Raw genomic sequence first — 23855 nt, forward strand, 5'->3', positions numbered from 1 at the left:
CCTAGAAACGGATACAATCAGAAAAGATTCTTAAAAAGATATGCTAACCTAAAACCTACATGGACTAAACGTGTAGGAAAGAACTGCAGATGCTGGTTTAAATCAAAGATAGACACAAAATGCACCCACTCCTTCTCTCCAGAGATGCTGCCTGTCCCGCTGAGTTACTCCAGCATTTTGTGTCTTCCTACATGGACTAGGCAAAATCCTGGAGTAACTCAGTGGGTCAGTCAGCATCTCCGGAGAGGAGGAATGGGTGGCATTTTTCGGGTCGAGACCCTTCCTCAGACTAATGTCTGAGGAAAGATGTTGAAGCAGCAGTCAATAACTGAATTGGTGGTCCTTCAGATTACTTTATTGTCATATGAAACAGGATAAAATAAAATTGTGTGCTCACATGCATCTCAAAGACAACACTGTATACATATGGTAATGGTAGATACAAAACAATAATTACAAATATAATTGGAAAAGTAGTGAACTGTCAGACATAGACCCACCCGAGGAAATAATAGGGCAGGTGAGCAAAGGGGCATGTGCTAAGAGGAATTTGATAGGAGAGGAAGGTAAGGAGACAGGCAGGCTTACGGAAGAAATTCCAGAGCTTTGGGGGATGACCACCAGTAGTGAAGGAAAGGAAGTAGGAACTATGCACAAGGCCAAAATGAAAAGAATATCCAATTTGCAAGCATCAGAGGGTCGAGAGATGGTGGAGGTCACAAAGATAGCAAGGAGCAAACTGTAAGCTGTGGAAGTCCACAGACAATAGCAAACCTAGAGGTACATTCAGTCAAAACAGCACCTTACAAAGTACAGGTCAGCAGTGTACAGAGTTTAGTACAGGCTAACCCTAACCCTAATATTACCCACAGGAAGGAAAAGATGGGAAGCATGCATACTCTGTGATGCTGTTTAAAAAGCAAACCTGAATGTTCAGAGAGATCTCGGGGTATTAAAGGATTGGCTCTCAACATGTTCAATCAATTAATTCATGGATTTTTACCTTCACTCTAAATACATGGCATTGATTTTAAAACCCTTTTGCATTACCTTTGTGTGAAAGCAGTAGAAATATCCATTTGGGAAAATCTTTCGCTGTTGGTAAATTGAGGTGGTAAAGATGGTCCATACTTAAGTATGGCAACAAGGGTGGCAAAAATGCATGGTGATGCAAGAGACTGCAAGTGCTGGAATCTGGAGCGAATGACAAACTGCTGGAGTCAAGCGGCAACTGTGGAGGCAAAGGGATGGTCAACGTATCGGGTGAAGACACTGCATCAGGACTGAGAGTGGAAAGGGTAAATGGCCAGTGTAAAGAGGTGAGACAGAGGCTGGTAGGTAAAAGGTAGAACCAGATGAGAGGGGGAATGATGGACACATGGATCCAGTTGTGGGAGGTAGGGTTTTAAGACAGGGACTTCAGAAGAAGGGTCTCGACCCAAAATGTTACCTATTCCTTTTCTCCAGAGATGCTGACTGACCCGCTGAGTTACTCCAGCTTTTTGTTTCTATCTTCAGGGACAGACAACGCCAGTTGATCGAAGTTTAAAGCTATGCCCTCTGGTATTGCAGAGGTTTGCAGATGACAACAAGATTGCTGGGGTCAAGAGTCAAGAGTGTCTTATTGTCATATATCCCAGATAGAACAATGACATTTTTACTTGCTGCAGCACAACACAATATGTAAACATAGTGCACTGTAAACAGTATAATAAACTAGGAAAAAAGTTCAGTGTGTGTGTATATATACACATACCCACATATGCAGATATATATATATTTAATTGTATATATATCATATTTATATATATATATATGTGTGTGTGTGTGTGTGTGTGTGTATATATACATACACACACACACACATATATATAGGCACACATACGTACACATAAAAAACAAACAAACAATAATAATGCAATAATAACAAAATAATAGTCTGTGTAGTTCAGATCGTGGTCTACGAGCAAGGTTGTCAAGGTATACAGCTACAGAGATGGACGGAGAAAAGGCAGATGCAGTTTGATACGGCCAAGTGTGAAGGGCACTTTGGAAGGTCAAATGTAAGGGGAACAACCCGATGGCATGAATATTGGACCTTCTCATTCCAAGAAAAATATACAATTAATGGCGTGACCCTTAACAGCATTGGTGTGCAGAGGGATCTCGGGGTCCAAATCCATAACTCCGTGAAAGCGCAGCACAATAGATAGAGGGGTGGAGAAGACATGTGGTGTGCTTGCTTTCATAGGTCGGGGCATTGAGTATAAGAGGCAGGAAGTCATGATGCAGCTTTATAGCACTTTGGTTAGGTTTCATTTGGAGTATTGCGTGCAATTCTGGCTGCCCCATTACAGGAAGGATGTGGAAGTTTTGGAAAGGGTGCAGAGGAGGTTTATCAGGATGATGCCTGGATTAGGGGGTATTAGCTCCAGGGAGAGGTTGGATAAACTTGGATTGGTTTCTCCGGAATGCCGGAGGTTGCAGAAGCATCTAAAATTATGAAAGGCATAGATAGGGTAGACTGTCAGAACCTTTTTTCCCCAAAATGGATAAATCAAATGCAAAAGGGTATAACTTTAAGGTGAGATGGGCAAAGTTTAAAAGAGAACAGATGCAACAGAGACAGAGAAAGTGAGAGAAAGAGATGGGGTGTTTACAGGATACAGGGTGGGAGGAAGTGTAGTTGAGGTGGCTGTGGGAGTTGGTTTATAGCAGCGAAAATACAAAATGCATGTTTAATTCTCCTGTAGTTACCGAAGGAGGGCCCATGCAAAGGGAACGTGTCTCTTGAAGGACAGGAGAAGGGAAGAAGGAGAAATTTTAAGGAGAATTTTGACCACACTCGTTCATCTGTTAATAAATAAGCAGCAGTGACATTGGTAGATATCAATTCACAAAATGCTGGAGTAACTCAGCAGGTCAGGTAGCATCTCAGGAGAGAAGGAATGGGTGACGTTTTGGGTCAAGACCCTTCTTCAGACTGAGTTACTCCAGCATTTTGTGAATAAATACCTTCGATTTGTACCAGCATCTGCAGTTATTTTCTTACACTTGGTAGATATCAAGCAGTGGGCTGCCCAGCTGCACACTCAAAGCACAGAAGATGTGCGGTAGACTCGTTAAGACCCACTCATTTTGCTCCAAGAATGTTACTGAACTTGCATTAAGGCATCACGCCCTTATAATTAAATATAGTTCCAGGTTTTTAAATTGGTTTGGGATCACTGTTGCTCTTTCTGTTCAATTCTCACTGGTAAAGTTCACCTGAAGGTTGACAACACTGTGTGGGGCCTGTTGGGAAGGTCGGAAAAGAAAATAAGGGAAATAAGAAGGAAATACACAGTGCTCTCAAGAAGATTGTACCCACAAAAGTGACATCAGTATCACTTTTGCAGCTTTTTAAAATAATAATTCCAAGTAAATGACCATTTTTACTGATGTCCAGCACATTTTTATTGCAGACTTCTTTAATTAATTGAGTTTAAATCCTTCAACCACAGGTACAAGGATAGGTAAGGGTGAGTGGGATATGGGCCAAATGTGGGCAGGTGGGACTAGTGTAGATGGGGCATCTGGGTCGGTGTGGGCGTTGGGCCAAAGGGCCTTTTGTGTGTTGTATGACTTTATGACTTTACCGCAGTATGATCCAAACCCCTGTCTCCAGATTATGATTCAAGGCCACTAGATTACTAGGAACATAACCGCTAGGCTACTATACAACCCATCTAGGGGTGCCAACTTTCTCACTCCCAAATAAGGGACAAAGGTGATGTCATGCCCCACGCCCCATGTGACCTCACCCAGCCAGCGGCCACATGCTCCCACTCCACCAATGGCGGCCGCCCAGACCGGGAGGCGGGATGCTATGCAACCTCCGTTAGGCGGCGCCCGGGCCTCCGGACCTAGACTGTCCGGGCCTAGGGCGGCCTCTGGGCCTACAGTGTCCGGGCCTATAGCGGCCTCCGGGCCTACAGTGTCTGGGCCTAGAGTGCGCCCCCCCCCGGGCCTAATACGGGACAACGGCAGTCCCATACAGTACAAAGAAATTTAGCCCAATATACGGGATGTCCCGGCTAATACGGGACAGTTGGCAACCCTAACCCCATCTAACCTTCTCACTCATTCTGATGCTATCCACAGATGATGGCCACTTTCACCAGTGTGGCAACTGGCACTGCACTTGTGACCCACTGACCTTTCATATATGCAAGAATTGTATTTAACCTTTCAGGGCGGCATAGTGGCTCAGCGGTAGAGTTGCTGCCTTGCAGTGCTGGCAGCGCCGGAGAACCCAGGTTCAATCCCGACTACGGGTGCTGTCTGTACGGAGTTTGTACGTTCTCCCTGTGACCTGCGTGGGTTTTCTCCGAGATCTTCGGTTTCCTCCCACACTCCAAAGATGTACAAGTATGTAGGTTAATTGGCTTGGTATGTGTAAATTGTGTGTAGGATAGTGTTAGTGTGCGGGGATCGCTGGGCGGCGCGGACTCGGTGGGCCGAAGGGCCTGTTTTCGCGCTGAATCTCTAAATTAAACTAAACTAAAATTAAAACTTTGACACTGGCTTTCACAAACAGTACTTAGTGTATCAATAACAAGTTGACAATATTCAGGGATAAGCATTTCACAATCAGGAAATGTTAGAAATGTTATACTGTATTTGGATTGGTAATTTTAGATTGCTTTGTACGTATTATTTTTTGTGGGATGAATAGGAAGTGATGAAACCATGGAATCCTCCTATTTAAAGTAGAACAATTCCCCACAAACATGTGGCCAGCACATCTTCTCCCCAGGGTGAAATCACAGAGCTGACAGCACCAAAAGTGTCCTGCAACCCAGTTAGTCCATGTAGACCATGAAGCCAATCTACACCAATCCCATTTGTCCACAGTAGATCTTGGTCCCTCAACTCCTTTCCTATCCATGTACCTGTGCAAGTGCATTTTAAACACATAGTTGCATCCACCTCCACTGGCAGACCTTTCCATATTCAACTATTCATGTACATATTCATATACATCGCCATCTGTGTGAAAAAATTACTCCTCTAGTCTCCTTTAAATTTCTCCCCTCTCACCTTAAACTTATGCCCTTTAGTTTTATACTAAACCAAGTGGACCCGTTGGGCCCAAACCTCTCCTGCATTGGTGCAGCACCCTCTCCCCCCCCCCCCCCTCCCCTCTCCCCTCCTCCCCCCTCCCTCCATACCTCCTCCCCCTCCCTCCACACCTCCCCCCCTCTCCTCCCCTTCCCCCACTCCATCCCCCTCAACCCCCCTTATCCCCACTCCTCCCCCCTGCCTCCCTCCCTCCCCAGGAGATAGATTTAAATGTTTAAATGTGAATAACTTAAAAAATATAACACCGCTTTCAATTAAACTTCTTCCATTAGCACCAAAGGGACGACGGTGAGTGAGGAGGGCCTAAAATTGTCGCGCTATCATGTACCGTTTTGGCTGTAGTTCAGGAACAAACAAACAAACAAACAAACGAGAGTTTTAGTATATAGATTCCACCACCCCAGGAAAAAGACTTTGACTATCTATCCTATCATTAACACTTCCACGGGTGCTTCTGCCTTTCTGATCCCCAATCGACCAGTAACTCTTTAGATGCACAGACAATGCTGGAAAACTCTTTGACGATCACTTCAGTAACACGTAATGAGTAAAAGTTATAAGTAATAAGTAAATAAGTTAACGAATAACTGAAATATGTTCACTTATTGTAATCCCTCAGCTATTGTTTCTGTCATCAGGAACAGGAACAGTTTTCCTCTTTCCTCTCCCAGCAGAGCTTTCCTCTCCCAGCAGAGTACCTAACAGCTGCCAGCACTGTGCAACAATGCAGAGGGAGGTCTCATTGTGAGAACGTCTGTGAGAAATAGCTTCCTGAGCAATAGGGAGAGGTTGAGCAGGAGCGCAGGAGGATGAGGGGTGATCATACAGAGGTGTACCAAATCATGGGAGGAATGAAAATGGTCTCGACCTGAAACGTCACGCATTCCTTCTCTCCAGAGATGCTGCCTGTCCCGCTGAGTTACTCCAGCTTTTTGTGTCAATCTTGGTTTAAACCAGCATCTGCAGTTCCTTCCTACACATGGGAGGAATACACTGGGTAAATGCAGAGTCTTTTACCCAGAGTAGGGGAATCGAGAACCAGAGGACACAGGTTGAAGGTGAGGGGGGAAAGATTTAATAAGAACCTGAGGGGTAACTTTTTCACACAAAGGGTGGTGGGTGTATGGAACGACCTGCTAGAGGAGGTAGTTGAGGCTGGGACTATCATAACATTTAAGAAACATTTAGACAGGTACATGGATAGGATAGATTTAGGATAGATTTAGAGGGATATGGGCCAAATGCAGGCAGGTGACTAGTGTCGATGGGGCATGTTAGTCGGTATGGGCAAGTTAGGCCAAAGGGCCTGTTTCAATGCTGTATGAGTCTATGACTTTAAAAGGTGATTTGTGGGAATCTCCCTTGCCATGACCGGGTGTTCTGCTTTGATTTATTCATAGCTAGATGTTTTTGAATGGTACTTTAAACCCACGTTTGTAACAAAATTATCTGAGGCAAGATCTTGTGCAATCACAACTCAGTGGATCGAATGAAGAATTTCAAATGACGAATTTCACCTGGATGTTTAACTCAAAATTCTGAACCAGCACATCGACACCCACACTCTATCGTTCCATTACAACTTCCCTCCCCACTCTCGGCACCCCACACACCCCGAAAATAATGACTAGGCTTTTAGTTCCACAAACAGAAAGGGCAAATTACATGGGCCTGTGAGAAATTAGTTTGGGATCTAAGACTTTCATTCACTTAATGAAAATGGCACACTCCAGGGGCCTGTAACCTGCAGTGTGCTTTTATAAATTCAGGGCACACTCCAATCATCTGAAATTGGAAATTGCTATTGACAGACATGCTCTGACACACAAAATGGCCAGCTCAGCAGCTCCTGAATCAAATGCAATGTTTTCTTGTGTACTTAATTTTAAATTAATTATCTTTCTGCTTATAATGTATTCTCTAGGTCAATAGTTCAGAAGCCACTCCCCAGGTTTTAGGCTGGATTTTTCCAATCTAACAATGAAGTGTCTCAATACATATCAATCCGTTAATGTATTTAATTTTGTTTGAGATTTGTCAGCCTTGTTTATTTAACCACTTCATATTCCGATTCTTGATTCCTGGTAGCTTTGTTGAGCTGGCTAGGTTGCGAACTAGTATAATTAGATTCACAATTGGCAAATTAATTTCACTCCTGGGATAAATAAAGTTCGATCGTATCGTATTGTATCGTATCGTATCATATAAGATGCTCAGCTACATTTGGTAAGTGCATGGAATGACCTGTCAGAGGACGTAGTTGAGACATGAAATGTCTCACTTCGCAGCAAGATAATGTAACAAGGTTTTTTTTCTCCTCACACATAGTTAAGAGTTCAGATCATTTGAGTGATAACCAACACCTCTGATTTGGGCAGATGGTTGTGGGTTCAAGCAGCCAATGTAAAGAGCACTATTGTACCAACAGTTTCTAAGCTTCAATAAAATCCAGAGAGAGACACGAGACTGCAGATGCTGGAATCTTGAGCAAAGCACAAAGTGCTGGAGTACTCAGCAGGTCAGGTGGCATATGGTGGTGCAGCTTGTAGAGCTGCTGCCTCACAGCACCGGAGACCCGGGTTCGATCCAGACCTCGGGTGCTGTCTGTGTGGAGTTTGCACGTTCTCTCTGTGACCGTGGGGTTTCCTCCGGGTGCTCTGGTTTCCTACCACATCCCCAAGACGTGCGGGTTTGTGGGTTAATCGGCCCTCAGTAAATTGCCCCCTAGTGTGTAGGGAGTGGATGAGAAAGTGGGATAACACAGAACTGGTGCATGAAGGGGTGATCGATGGTCAGCGGGGACTCGGTGGGCCGAGGGGCTCGTTTCCATGCTGTAAATCAATCAATCAATCAATCTGGGGAGAGAATGGACAGGTGACTTTTCGCCTCAGGACCCTTCTTCAGAGTGATAAGAGTAAGAGGCAGAAAGCTGTAAAGAGAGGTGGGGTAGGACACCTGTATGCCCCTATTATTTGCCACCCTTTTTCCCAGCTCCACCTCTCTTTATTAGGTTTCTCCCCCCTACTTCAATCAATATTCCTTGCAACATATACTGTGACCGTTCAGTGAAGTACTGAGAGAGCACAGCACCAACATAAGTGCAATCAATTGGATGAGATTTTAAATTGAAGCTATGTTTCAGGTGGACACAAGTGATCTCATGCCATTCTTTTTGTTGACCATCAAGGTTACCCCCATGCCTTGGTCAATCAGCACATGCAAGATGGAAGGAGAGGGGAAACATCAACTCTGCAACTCTGAACAAACTCAGCACTGTTATGAGGGCTTGGTTATCAATATAGAGACACACGTTCAGATCCCATGAAGGCAGCTGGGGAATTTAAATTCAATTTGAAACATAAATGGGCAGCAATCATGACCGCGAAGGCGTGCCCTGTTCTGTAGGGTCAGAAACCTGCCGCCTTGCCAGTTAAGGCCTTCCTGTAGCTGAAGACCAACTGCCCTCTCCAGTATCCTTGCAAGCAACAGTTATATTCAAACAGGAGCGCTAAGAGTGAACCTGGGGAAAAAGTCCATGACAAAGGCAGAGCAGGGGGGGAATGAGCACAGCAGCAGAATCAATGACCTGAACCCTGATGATAAGAAGCTGCAAGAGCTCCTTGCACTGATAAGAGGACGATGTACCAGCAGTGCCTAAAATGTAACCAGTCTAGTATTGAATCGTCAAAGAGGGAATGCTCTCTGGTTCTACAATTAGATTGCTAAAATAAACTCGACAGCATTATGATTAATTGGACAGAGATATAAATTGATAGGTTGATTTGGTAAATGTACAAGCAAGGAAGCTATGCTAAACCTTTATAAAACTGATTAGACCCTGACTGGAGTACTGTCAGTAATTTAAGGCATCACAGTTTAGGAAGGAGGTTAAGGGCATACAGTATATTTTCTTTTTATTCACAAAATGCTGCAGTAACTCAGCAGGTCAGGCAGCATCTCGGGAGAGAAGGAATGGGTGACGTTTCGGGTCGAACCCTTCTTCAGACTGATGTCAGGGGGGCGGGACAAAGGAAGGATATAGGTGGAGACAGGAAGATAGAGGGAGATCTGGGAAGGAGGAGGGGAAGGGAGGGACAGAGGAGCTATCTGAAGTTGGAGAAGTCGACGTTCATACCACCGGGCTGCAAACTGCCCAGGCGAAATATGAGGTGCTGCTCCTCCAATTTCCGGTGGGCCTCACTATGGCACTGGAGGAGGCCCATGACAGAAAGGTCAGACTGGGAATGGGAGGGGGAGTTAAAGTGCTCGGCCACCGGGAGATCAGTTTTGTTAATGCGGACCGAGCGCAGGTGTTCAGCGAAGCGATCGCCGAGCCTGCGCTTGGTTTCGCCGATGTAAATAAGTTGACATCTAGAGCAGCGGATGCAATAGATGAGGTTGGAGGAGGTGCAGGTGAACCTTTGTCTCACCTGGAAAGACTGTTTGGGTCCTTGGATGGAGTTGAGGGGGGAGGTAAAGGGACAGGTGTTGCATCTCATGCGGTTGCAGGGGAAAGTGCCCGGGGATAGGGTGGTTTGGGTAGGAAGGGACGAGTGGACCAGGGAGTTACGGAGGGAACGGTCTCTGCGGAACGCAGAGAGGGGAGGGGATAACAGTATAACAGTATAACAGTATAACAGAGCCTTATTTGTCATTCGGTACCGAAGTACCGAACGAAACTACATAGCAGTCATAGAAAAAAAGAACACAAGACACATAGCCCCAACACAAACGTCCATCACAGTGACTCCAAACACCCCCTCACTGTGATGGAGGCAACAAAACTTCCACTCTCTTCCCCACGCCCACGGACAGACAGCCCGTCCCCGACCGACCCGCACAGTCCCCGCAAGGGGATGGAAGTCCCCCCGGCCGAATCGCACTGGGCGCTGAAACGTCTCGCGGCCGAGCCGGCCGATGAAAGGTCCCGCGACCGAGCCTTGTGCAGCTAAGTCCCGTGGTCGAGCCGCACCAGCGATGTAAAGTCCCGCTGCCGAGCCGCACCGGGCAATGTTAAGTCCCGCAGCCGAGCCGCACCGGGCGATGTAAAGTCCCATGGTCGAGCCGCACCAGCGATGTAAAGTCCCACAGCCGAGCCGCACCGGGCGATGTTAAGTCCCGCAGCCGAGCCGCACCAGCGATGAAAAGTCCCGTGGTCGAGCCGCACCAGCGATGAAAAGTCCCGTGGTCGAGCCGCACCAGCGATGTAAAGTCCCGCAGCCGAGCCGCACCAGGCAATGTTAAGTCCCGCGGCCGAGCTGCACCGGGCACTGTTAAGTCCAGCGGCCAAGCCGCACCGGGCGATGTAAAGTCCAGCGGCCGAGCCGCACCGGGCGATGTTAGGCCCCGCAGCCGAGCCGCACCCCGCGCCGTGAGGAAGAGAAAGGTTTCCCCCACCCCCCCCGCCACCCCCCCACCTACACCACCACCCCCCCCGCCACCCCCCCACCCACACCACCACCCCCCCACCCACACCACCACCCCCCACACATACACAACCAAAAAAAAATACAAAAACCATCCCAACACCGACACACAACAAAAAAAAAGGAAAAAAGACGAACAGACTGCTAGCGAGCCGCAGCCGTTAGGCGCCGCCACTTCCGCCAATGGGAAGATATGGCCAGTGGTGGGGTCCCGTTGTAGGTGACGGAAATGTTGGTGGATGATATGTTGGATCCGCTGGCTGGTGGGGTGGAAGGTGAGAACGAGGGGGATTCTGTCCTTGTTGCGAGTGGGGGGAGGGGGAGCAAGAGCGGAGCTGCGGGATGTAGAAGAGACCCTAGTGAGAGCCTCATCTATAATGGAGGAGGGGAAGCCCCGTTTTCTGAAGAACGAGGACATCTCGGAAGCCCTAGTGTGAAACACCTCATCCCGGGCGCAGATGCGGCGTAGACGGAGGAATTGGGAGTAGGGGATAGACTTTTTGCAGGGGACCGGGTGGGAAGAAGTGTAGTCCAGATAGCTGTGCGAGTCGGTGGGTTTGTAGTAAATGTCAGTCACTAGTCTGTCTCCTGTGATGGAGATGGTGAGGTCCAGAAACGGGAGGGAGATGTCAGAGATAGTCCAGGTATATTTAAGGGCAGGATGGAAATTGGAGGTGAAGTGTATGAAGTCTATATTTTCTTGACTGGTATCAGTGATAAGGGACTTCAGTTATGGAGAGAGCCTAAAAGGGTTATAAAGGTTCTCCTTAAACTGACAGTTGAGAGGAGATTCCATCCTGATGGCCAAAACTATCAAATGTTTTTGACAGGGTAAATAAGAATAGCTGTTTCCATTGACAAGAAGGTTTGTTTAAGATAAGTACAGAAAAACCAGAGGGGAGATGAAGCCATGGAGGATCCATGCCAGAAGTTGTCATGGCATGAAGTGCACTGCCTGAAAAAGTGAATAAAGCTAATTGAATTGTAACTTCCAAAGACGGAATCATGCTTACAGTTAAAAGGGAACATTTGCAGTGCCACAGCGAGTGTGGAGAATTAGAAATATTTTTCAGTGATTATAGTGCAATTTTAAAGGATTGGCATGGACATGATAGGCGGTGGCCTCTTTCTGTGCTGTATCATTTGAAATGATGAACAGGTGCCCTATTATGGAGGTACATGGAGAATCAATTGAAATATGCGCTATGTTTTTTTCATGATGTGCCCCATTAGTCAATGTAAAGAGGATTATTGTACCACGAGATTCCAAGCTGCCATAAAATTCAGAGATACCCACAAGAAACTACAGATGCTGGAATCTTGTGCAAAGTATAAAATGCTGGGGGAACTCAGCAGGTCAGGCAGCATCTATGGAAGGAATGGACAGACAATGTTTTTGGGTCAAGACCCTTTTTCATACTGATAGGAATAGGGGCGAGAAAACTGTGAAAGACAGGTGGGGTGGGACACCTGTATCACCCTAATTATAGGCACAAATGCTGGAGTAACTCAGTGGGATAGGCAGTATCTCTGGAGAGAAGGAATGGGTGATGTTTCGGGTCGAGACCCTTCTTCGGACTGAACGTCACAGAAAAGGGAAACGAGAGATATAGACGATGATGAAGAAAGATAAAGAACAATGAATGAAAGATATGCAGAAAAGTAACGATGATAAAGGAACCGGCCATTGTTAGTTGTTTGCGAGGTGAGAACAGGAACCTGGTGTGACTTGGGTGGGGGAGGGATGGAGAGAAAGGAAGTGCAGGGGTTACTTGAAGTTCAAGAAATCAATATTCATACGACTGGGCTGTAAGCTGCCTAAGTGAAATATGAGATGCTATTCCTCCAATTTTCCTTTAGCCTCACTCCGACAATGAAGGAGGCCTAGGACAGAAAGGTCAGTGGGGGAATGGGAAGGAGAATTAAAGTGTTTGGCATCCGGGAGATCAGGTTGGACTGAGCGAAGGTGTTCTAATGCACGGTTTATGGGAGAAAGCAGGAGAATGGGGTTGAGAGGGAAAGCTAAATCAGCCATGATTGAATGGTGGAGTAGACTTGATGAGCCGAATGGCCTAATTCTGCTCCTATAGTCATAGGGAACCTATGAACTTAGTAGCTCAATGGAGTTCAGATGTGGACTGCGATTACAACATCCCCACCACCACACCACCCCCCCTCACACTTAGCAGAAATATGATACGTTGGTGACCAAACACGTTTGCTCTCAGGCAAGAAAAAAAACAACCTGTTACCACGTTGCTTTCCATAAGTGCCCACATGAGTTGGTCAGCTGTCCGAAACCATCAGGTCCACACTCTCACTGCAACGTCTTTATACAAGGCCACCACTTCAAGACACCTGGTCTGCTTTCGTCATTCCTTGTCAAGCCAAACAGAAACCATCGGTGTTGACAAAAGCATTTTCAACTTTTACAGCCCCAGTCCACCTCAGGCAAATGATTTATTTCAGAGTGGCGAGCATAAGTACTTCAATGTTGTGAGCAGCTGTTAAGAGTTGCAATGAGTTCTTGAAAAATTGACTGCTTATTGAACGTGTCACCCTACAAACTATGCTGCGCACAGCTCCGAATTCAGCAGCGTGGTTTCTGCAATCTATCCCTTAACTAATTCCCTGTTGAGATAGGTGTCTCTCAACATGGCCCCTGGGATGGTCACATTATCCAGGCACAGATGTTTGAAGCAGCCCTTCTAACACTGTCTTATAAAAGAGAGAGAATTAAAGACTAGCTGCCCCTTCTCACTCAATCCCAAGGGAATGTCCATTGGGAAAGATCCAGGGAACTGGATAATCAATCCAGCTGATCTATATAGAATACACAGAAATAAACTGCTCTCCTTTCAAGCCAGCATTGGGAGACCCCAGCCAAGAAAATAATCTGTATGTCCAGAAATAAACGTTTAAAAGGGGGCTATTGAATATGTGGTTGCAGAAGAATTGGGTTTAAGTTCCACCTTGTTTATGCGGCATTCTACAAAGCAGCAGCACAAACAAAATACCACTCAGTGAAGAAGTGTTCAAAAAAGATCAACGACAGCCAAAAGGAAGAACACATCAAAGGGAATGAGGCAGTTTGCATAAGAGCAGCACTGAATGAGCGAATATCGACCCCAAGGCCCAAGTGTTAGGAAATGGGGTAGGGACTACTGTTCTATTATCTTCACTGGTATCACAAAATGCTGGAGTAACTCAGCAGGTCAGGCAGCATCTAGGAAAGAGGGAATGGGTGACGTTTCGGGTCGAGACCCCTCTTCAGACCATCTTCACTGCCTCATCTTATAGTTTTTGGAGTCACACAGCGTGGAAACAGACCTATCAGCCCAACTTGTCCATGCTGACAAAGTTGCCCCATCTACACTAGTCCCACCTGCCTGCGTTTGACCCATATCCCTCTAAACCTTTCCTATCCATTCCTATTTTTGGAAGGTGAAATGAGAAGTGGTTGTCAACATCTTAAAACAGATTAAAAACAGAAAGGAAAATGGAAGATAAAAGGGAAGGAAGCTGATGACCCGGGAGTTACAGATGGACAAGTGAATCAGAACACACCCCCTGAATTCTTCAGTAATGTATAATTGGACACTGCGCTGACAAACTTGACTGGGATATTTTTGTAATGTTTCTAACGGGAGTTAATAAATTGAATGACACGTGCTTCTGGAGCCTGTCAAAAATAAAAAATGTCTTCAAATAACTCCGCTTGGCTGTCTCCTATCGGAATGAATGCAGCTTTACCAAAAAAGGGCACAAACTCCCATTAAATGGCCAGATTTAAAATCACGGTTGGGTCATAGGTATGTTTATAGTTGAGGGGGCTATTAGACCACATTAATACACTTGTGCAAGTGAGTATTAACCACTTCACACCCACGCATGGAGCTGTGTCCGGGATATTCCCACCCTCTCTCTGCATGGGCTCTCGCCGCTAGTCCTAACGTGCCCTGAAAGTTATTCATTAACACCCCAGCAGACGGCAAGAGTGGCTGGGTGCAGACGCACGCACTGAGAACAGGACGCCTGCTAATTATTTGTGAATATTTACTTGATTTTATTGCATTTTTATTTTGTTTGCCTCCAAGCCCTTATGTTGGGATTGATTCAATAAACTGTGCGTCAGCCCCCTTGACTCAATTAAACATTGCAGCCACAAATATTCCCTCTCAGAGCTTGTTTAAATGTTAGCTCCAACTCAAATATTCTATTTTCCCATAAGCACTAATTCCAGCCAGCAGTAAAATACTGATCACCTACAGCGTGGCAATCATTTATTTTTCTAAAATCAGCCTTATGGATCTTGTGTTAATGTTTCACGTCAACTCACGAGTAGACCCAACGCATGAACATACAATCTCCTGGACCCCAATTTGTTCCTGGGGACACACACTGCACAGTAGCGCACTCTCATGGATAGACACAAAATGCTGGAGTAACTCAGCGGGGCAGGCAGCATCTCTGGAGAGAAGGAATGGGTGACGTTTTGAGTTGAGACCCTTCTTCAGACGTCTCAAACCGAAACATCACCCATTCCTTCTCTCCAGAGATTCTGCCTGTCCCGCTGAGTTACTCCAGGTTTTTGTGTCTATCTTCGGTTTAAACCAGCACCTGCAGTTCCTTCCTGCACTCTCATGGACTGCTTGCTGTACATGGACATAATCTGAGGAAACTCTTATTTTACTTTCCATTAGACACTGCCTGCTCACGAATAGAAATGAGTACTTACATACACACACACCATTCAGTAAATACAAAAACCTAATGATTTTACCTTCCTATTACCTGCTACAACGTTTCTTATTTAATTATCCCCAAAATAAGAGGCTTTCATGTCTCATCTCAATGGGATTCAAATTAACCATGAATGTTGGATCTGTTTGGGGCAGTGGGCAGAATGGCCTACTCCTGCTTCTAATAAAACCCTGAAGTTGGGTCCTGACCTGAAACGTCACCTATTCATGTTCTCCAGAGATGCTGCCTGGCCCACTGAGTTACTCCAGCACTTTGTGCCTTTTGTGTACACCAGCATCTGCAGTTCCTTGTTTCTACATTCCAATTGCTTGCCATAAAGACACAATGAAATGCAGATGCTGATTTACAAAATAAAAGACACAAAGTGCTGGAGTAACTCAGCAGGTCAGGCCGCATCTCTGGAGGACATGGATAGATTATGTTTACGGTCAAGACCCTTCTTCAGTCTGACCCAAAGCGTCACCTATCCATATCCTCCAGAGATGCAGCCTGACCTGCTGAGTTACTCCAGCACTTTGTGTTTTCTTTTCCCAAATGGTTTATAATTGTTTCAAAACTTCATTATTTCAATAATTTCACCAGCCTCTCCAGCCTCTGCCCATCAAAATGTTGTCCTCATCTCCAGCTCGGTTACCCATAACCTAACTCAAAACAGAGTAGTAGATCTATACAACAGGGAAACAGGCTCTTCCACCCATCTTGTCCATGCCAACCAAGTTGGTATACTGGGCTAGTTCTATTTACCTGCATTTGGCCCATCACACTCTAAAGTTTTCAAATCCATTCCCTTCCAAATGTACATTGGCGCTGCAATTGGAACAGGAACTAAACGAAACATCTTGTTGTTTAAATCCTTCCAGATGCTCTCACCTCTATCACTTCTATCACTGTTACCTCCTCTAACCTTACAACCCTAAACCCTCTGCGTTTCTTTCATTCTGATGTTTTAAGGAGACCCATATTCACCACTCACCCATTCCAATCCCCTTCCTAAACCACGCCACCTCTTCCCCTCCTTCATCCTTTTTGACTTCTCTTTTTTACTCTCTTTGATCAGGTTTGAGGTTATCTATTCTATCTCCTCGTCAGGCTCCATGTGAAATGTTCCTTAATGATCACTGATGCGATGACATCCTAAATTAGAAGGCACTATTCAAAAGTAAGTTGTTGTTATATGTGTAGGAAGGAACTGCAGGTGCTGGTTTAAATCGAAGGTAGACACAAAAAAGCTGGAGTAACTCAGTGGGACAGGCAGCATCTCTGGAGAGAAGGAATGGGTGAAAGAACTGCAGATGCTGGTTTAAATCGAACGTAGACACAAAATGCTGGGGTAACTCAGTTATGATGTCCAGCTGTTGAGAGTTCCTTTTTCTTTTCTAATTCTATAGTGCCGTTTACCGATATCCCAAAGCATTTTACAGCCAATTATGTACATTTTGAAGTGTAGTCGCTATTTTAAGGTAAGAAACACAGCAGCTAATTTGTCCACAGCATGCTTGCCCATATAGCAAAGCGATAAAGAGCAGATCTAAAAGCAGAAAATGCTGGAAATACTCAGCGGGTTAGGCAGCATCTGTGGGAAGGGAAGTAGACTCTACGATTCACACTTCATCAGAACTGGGAAGGTGACAGAAGAAGCTTATAAAGTTGCAGGAAAAGTGTGGGAGGGCACACGACTGAAATAGGGTAAAACTAGGGGGGGACCCTGGGCGTAAGCAGTAAACAGGGTTATCTGGTCAATGAGTGAATGGGAGCAGGTGGAGAGTGGGAACCTGAGAGTTGCAAAATGCACAATGGGACAGACAGGGCGATCTTCACAATCTCTGACTGCTCTCTTTCAATCTTTGACCAGGTTACCTTAAGGACACACAGTGCTGGAATAACGCAATGAATCAGGCAGCATCTCTAGAGAACATGGATATGTGACGTTTTGGGTCCAGACCCTTCTGCAGACCAATCACCTTGTTTATAGCTTATCCCCATAGTCACCCTGGCTTTACACATCAGAGGCATCCAATTCCCCCACTTTCCCATCATCATAACAAGCTTACCTTATCTCCAGTTTAGTGCTAAAGAAAGGTTTCTGACCTGGAATGTTAACTGATCCCTCTTCCCACAGATGCTGCCTTACCTGCTGAATATCCCCAGCATCTTCTGTGTTTGCTTTACATTTTCAGCATCTGTGGTTTTTTGTTGTTGTTTATTTTCACTTTTAATGAGCAGATAATCACTTTTGGTGTCATTGATTGAGTGATAAAGATTGGCTGGGCTAGTGGGAAGCACTAGCATACACAGAAACATAGAAAAACAGGTGCAAGAGTAGGCCATTCGGCCCTTCAAGCCAGCATTGCCATTTAATATGATCATGGCTGATCATCTAAAATCAGTATCCCATTCCTGCTTTTTCCCCAATATCCCTTAATTCCTTTAGCCCGAAGAGCTAAATCTAACTCTCTTGAAAACATCCAGTGAATTGGCCTCCACTGCCTTCTGTGGCAGAGAATTCCAAGGTTCACGACTCTCTGGGTGAAGAACTTTTTCCTCATCTCAGTCCTAAATGGCCTACCACTTATTCTTAAATTGTTCCCCAACACCGGGAACATTTTTCCTGCATCTACCCTGTCCAATCCCTTAAGAATTTTATATGTTTCTATAAGATCCCCTCTCATCCTTCTAAATTCCAGCGAATACAAGCCCAGTTGACCCATTCTTTCATCATACGTCAGTCCCACCATCCCGGGAATTAACCTGGTGAACCTACGCTGCACTCCCTCAATAGCAAGAATGTCCTTCCTCAAATTAGGAGACCAAAATTGCACACAATACTCCAGATGTGGTCTCACCAGGGCCCTGTACAACTGCAGTAGGACCTCTAAGCTCCCAAACTCAAATCCTCTCGCAATGAAAGCCAACACTGCCTGCTGTACCTGCATGCTTACTTTCAGTGACTGGTGTACAAGCACACCCAGGTCTCATTGCACTTTCCCTTTTCCTAATCTGACACCATTCAGATAATAATTCTTGTTCTTGCCACCAAAGTAGAAAATCTCACATTTATCTACATTATACTGCATCTGCCACATCTGCCATGCTTCTGCCCACTCACCCAACCTATCCAAGTCACAGCATCCTCATCGTAGCTCACACTGTCACTCACACTGCCTGAAAGATCATGGAATTGAAAGCTATAGGGAACTGGCAGGGTGAAGGAGCTGAGAAGCCTGGGCAGTGATTATATTGAATGACGGAGATAGACACAAAAAGCTGGAGTAACTCAGCGGGACAGGCAGCATCTCTGGAGAGAAGGAATGGGTGACGTTTCGGGTCGAGACCCTTCTGGCGGGGCAGGCTTGAGGATTTGGTTCATTCCTGCCCGAGTTTTCTAGCGTTAGGAAGAGTCCACAGGGGCAACAGTCAGGATTGAGGGAAAAGGTGAGCATCTGCAAAAGGGCAGCAATCCCGCAGTGGGACACAAGGAACTGCAGATGCTGCAACCTTGAGCGAAACACAAAGTGCTGGAAGAACTCAGCGGGTCAGGGTCCCGCCTGTCCATTTCTCTCCACAGATGTTGGCTGACCCGCTGAGTTCCTCCGGCACTTTGTGTTTCACAACGGGACCCAGGTTGGGGGCATGGATTTTCACGCACGATTTCGGCATGGACTGGGTTGGAATATACAATCTTCCGACTCAAGCAAACGGGTACCCATACCAGAACACCGACTGTAACGGTTAACATTGTCAGTCCTCTGGGGCATGTGAGTATTTACATGGGGATTAAAAAAAACCGTAAACTACTGTATACATTTCGTGCACGCCTGAATCCCAGTTTAATCGCCCTGAAATTAAACCAAACTCGGTCTCGGCATTGCTCAATTAGTTGTGACCGCAGTAGATTTTGTCAAGCGTTCTTCAATAATTCATGAGCGGTTCCCACTGAGGCAGCCGGTTTATAAAACATAAAACGATTGGGTTGGGAGGAGCGAAGGCAGCCTGTCGACAACAGCTCTCGCAGGTTCAAGACAGCCCAGCCCGGCCTTTAAGTTCCACTGAACATTTCGCTGTTCATTTAAAAGCATGTTTGAAAGGCTCTTCTGCACTGGCTGCAAAGAATAAACCACGTTCCGAGTCATTTTGATGTCTGTATCCAAACCAAGTTGGACTAGTCACTGATGTGTTGCAACTCCCAACCGCACCTTGCAAGCCCGTCACATCGGCAGGGACTAGGCTTGGTGAATATAGAATCATGCACAGAGATGGCCCACATACTTAAACGTAAGAATAGCGAGAAATGATCGCTGCTTTTTAACACTCCAGTGCCGGCTTCAATATTTAAGCTTTTTAAAAAAAAGCCATTACAGACGGGCGTCCCAGAGAGTTAAGGATACAGCGTTGCTACTGACATGGCCAATTGTACAAGCACTGCCTTCTTAAAATAATCGCAAAGAGATACATTAAAAATAAGTTGACACGGAGATAAACACATTCAGAAATATTCTATTACGTCAATCGGTGAACGTCACGTCTACGTAAATGTCTTCTGTAAACATTATCATTTGCCGCTTTTCTGTTTCTACCCCCGAGTAATAAAATTCACCACACTTGAGATTAATTTGCACTTTCCATGTCTTTACCACGAGGGCATCAGCTCAGATGCAACGGCGTTACAGATTCAAAATAGATTTTCAACTCACCAACTCTGAGCGTCCGGGCTCGTCTGTTTGTGTAAAGCCACAGAAAACCCAAACAAACTCCCTCGCTCTCCTTCCTTTGCGATCGTGTTAGTTGTTTCCAGATTAAACGCCGAGCCCTGGGCTGCCAAGAGTAGCCAACACACGCACAGCAGAGGTGTCATTGCTGTAAATGTCTCTGGTGCAGGAGAAGCGGTTTCGCAGCTTGACAGAGAGGTACTGACTGGTGTGTGACCTCGTGTGTACAGGAGACGGAATGTGCCGCTGCCACTGATGGTGGTGTTGGTAAAACACTCCCTCCCTCTCTCTCACTCTCCATATACACAGGCTCTTACTGAAGTCTGACGAGTAACCCTTTCACACCTCACTAGATTATTTGAGATTTGAAATCCCGTGGACAAACATGCTTGACAAATTAACGCCACCTGCAGTATTACGCGCGGTGATTTTATCGAATTGTAATCAAGTGGGCGGAATTGAAGGAAAACTGCGGTGCCTCAAGATGCAGTTATTTTGGAGATGGTTCACGGTTTGTGTAATGGAAACACTTGAATTATTTATATTTGCTACAAGTTGGTTGTGAGAAAACGTTTAACGTTTTTCTCGAGACACGAGGAACTGCAGATGGTGGAATCTTCAGCAAATCATAAAGTGTTGGAGGAGCTCAGCGGGTCAGGGAGCATTTGTGGAGGGAATGGAGAGGCGACCTTCCTGGGCTTTAGTTTAGTTTATTGTCACGTGTACCGAGGTACAGTGAAACATAGGTACAGTAGTATGCCATTCGGCCCTTCGAGCCAGCACTGCCATTCAATATGATCATGGCTGATCATTCTCAATCAGTACCCCGTTCCGCCTTTTTCCCCATATCCCTTGATTCCCTTAGCCCGAAGAGCTAAATCTAACTCTCTTGAAAACATCCAGTGAATTGGCCTCCACTGCCTTCTGTGGCAGAGAATTCCACAGATTCACAACTCTCTGGGTGAAAAAGTTTTTTTCATCTCAGTCCTAAATGGCCTCCCCTTATTATTAAACTGTGGCCCCTGGTTCTGGACTCCCCCAACATCGGGAACATTTTCCCTGCATCTAGCTTGTCCAATCTTCTAAGAATTTTATATGTTTCTATAAGATCCCCTCCCATCCTTCTAAATTTCAGCAAATACAAGCCCAATCGACCCATTCTTTCATCATATGTCAGTCCCACCACCCCAGGAATTAACCTGGTGAACTTACGCTGCACTCCCTCAATAGCAATAATGTCCTTCCTCAAATTAGGAGACCAAAATTGCACACACCATTCAGATAATAATCTGCCTTCCCGTTCTTTCCACCAAAGTGGATAACCTCACATTTATCCACATTGTACTGCGTCTGCATGCTTCTGCCCACTCACCCAACCTATCCAAGTCACCCTGCAGTATCATAGCATCCTTCTCGCTTTGTGTAATCCGCAAACGTGGAGATGTTACATTTCATTTCTTCGTCTAATGTGGATTCCCTTCAGCTCCTCCCTCCCATTAGATCCTCGGTCCCCTAGTATTTCTGGGAGATTGTTTGCGTCTTCCTTCTTGAAGATAGAACCAAAGTACTTGTTTAACTGTTCTGCCATTTCCTTGTTTCCCATTATAAATTCACCTGTCTCTGTCTGTAAGGGACCTACATTCGTCTTCACTCATCTTTTTCTTTTTACATACCTATAGAAACTTTTACAGTCAGTTTTTATATTTTCCACAAGCTTTCTTTCATGCTCCTTTTTCCCCTCTTAATTAACCCCTTTGTCCTCCTCTGTTGAATTCTAAATTCCCCCAGACCTCTGGTTTGTCGCTTCCTCTGGCCAATTTATACGCCTCTTCCTTGACTTCCCTCGTCAGCCATGGTTGAGCCGCCTTCCCAGTTTTATTTTTTCGCCAGGCAGGGATGAACAATTTCTAGAGTTCATCCATGCGGTCTTTAAATCTTCGCCATTGCATCTCCACTGTCAACCCTTTAAGTATAATTTGCCAGTCTATCCTAGCCAATTCCCATCTCATACCTTCAAAGCCTCCTTTATTCAAGTTCAGGACCCTAGTCTCTGAATTAACTGTGTCACTCTCCATCCTAATGCAGATTTCCACCATATTATGGTCACTGTTGCCCAAGGGGCCTTGCACAACAAGATCGCTGACTAATCCTTCCTCATTACACAATACCCAGTCCAGGATGGCCTGTCCTCTAGTCGGTTCCTCTACATATTGGTTTAAAAACCCATCCCGTATACATTCCAGGAAATCCTCCTCCTCAGCACTGTTACCAATTTGGTTGGCCCAATCTATATGTAGATTAAAGTCACCCCTGATAGCCGCTGTACATTTGCTACACACATCCCTAATTCCTGCTTGATGCTATCCCCAACCTCCCTACTGCTGTTTGGTGGTCTGCATACCACCCCAACAAGCGTTTTCTGCCCTTGGTTATTTTGCAGTTCTACCCATACCGTTTCTACAGCATCCAAGCTAATGTTTCTCCTTGCTATTGCACTAATCTCCTCTTTAACCAGCAATGCCACCCCACCTCCTCTTCCTTTCTGTCTATCCTACCTGAATATCGAATACTCCTACATGTTTAGCTCCCAGCCTTGGTCACCCTGGAGCCTTGTCTCCGTAATTCCAACTATATCATATCCCTTCACTACTACTGCGCATTCAATTCATCCACCTTATTACGAATGCTCCTCGCATTAAGGCACAAAGCTTTCAGGTTAATTTTTCTTATCTCCTTTCTACCTCTTTTTATGGCCCTCTGTCTCCTTGCATTGGGTCCCATCCCTCTGCCCTGTTAGTTTAAATGTGACCTTTCCTACATTCTCTTTCCCGTTAGCTGCACGGATATGCGTCCACATTGTTGACTCCACCCCCCCTCCCCCCCACACCCCCAATTTTATGTTTTAACCCACCCGTGTAGCACTAGCAAACCTGCCTGCCAGAATGTCAGTCCCCTTCCAAATAAGGTGCAACCCGTCCCTTTTGTACAGGTCACCCCTGCCCCAGACGTGATTCCAGTGATCTAGAAATCTAAATCCCTGCCCCCTGCACCAACTCCTCAGCCACACATTCAGACCCCCTCTCTCCCTGTTCCTACCCTCACTAGCACGAGGTACTGGAAGTAACCCAGAGATAACCACCCTAGAAGTCCTGCTTTTCAGCCCCCTACCTAGTTCCCTATACTCACATTGCAGAACCTCCTTCCTCTTCTCACCCACGTCATTTGTGCCTACATGCACAACTACTTCCGGCTGCACACCTTCCCTCTCGTGGATGTTCTCAAGTCAGTCTGAAAAGCTTTTGTTGCGTGCTAACCAGTCAGTGGAAAGACTATACATGATTACAATCGAGCCATTTACAGTGTACAGATACAGGATAAAGGGTATAACGTTTAGTGCAAGATAAAATCCAGTAAAGTCTGATTAAAAATAGTCCAAGGGCCTCCAATGAGGTAGACAGTAGCTCAAGGCCGCTCTCAAGTTGTTGATAGGATGGTTCAGTTGCCTGATAACAGCTGGGAAAAAACTGTCCCTGAATCTGGAGGTGTGCATTTCTCACTCCTGTTCCTCTTGCCTAATGGGAGAGGGGAGAAGAGGGAGTGACTCGTCCTTGTCGGGACCTTTCTTCAGTCTGACAATATTTGCTGGTTTACAAAAAAAGGACACAAAGCGCTGGAGTACATCAGCGGGTCAGGCAGCATCTGTGGAGAACATGGACAGGTGACGTTTCACAGAGTGCTGGAGTAACTCAGCGGGTCAGGCAGCATCTGTGGAGAACATGGATAGGTGAAGTTTCACAGAGTGCTGGAGTAACTCAGTGGGTCAGGCAGCATCTGT

The 23855-nt window shown here is 45.8% G+C and overlaps 1 protein-coding gene across 1 annotated transcript in view; it reads right to left on the reverse strand.

Annotated features, from left to right (window-relative positions):
* Positions 1–20254, reverse strand: part of LOC144612010 (integrin alpha-7-like) — a 202780-nt gene extending 182526 nt beyond the window's left edge. Inside the window, exon 1 of the mRNA XM_078431445.1 lies at positions 20006–20254. Coding sequence (XP_078287571.1) covers positions 20006–20166 — 161 coding nt within the window. The 5' untranslated portion in view covers positions 20167–20254. The remainder of the gene's footprint in view (positions 1–20005) is intronic.
* Positions 20255–23855: the final 3601 nt, after the last annotated feature.

This window comes from Rhinoraja longicauda, chromosome 42, assembly GCF_053455715.1.
Source record: "Rhinoraja longicauda isolate Sanriku21f chromosome 42, sRhiLon1.1, whole genome shotgun sequence".
NCBI lineage: Eukaryota > Metazoa > Chordata > Chondrichthyes > Rajiformes > Arhynchobatidae > Rhinoraja > Rhinoraja longicauda.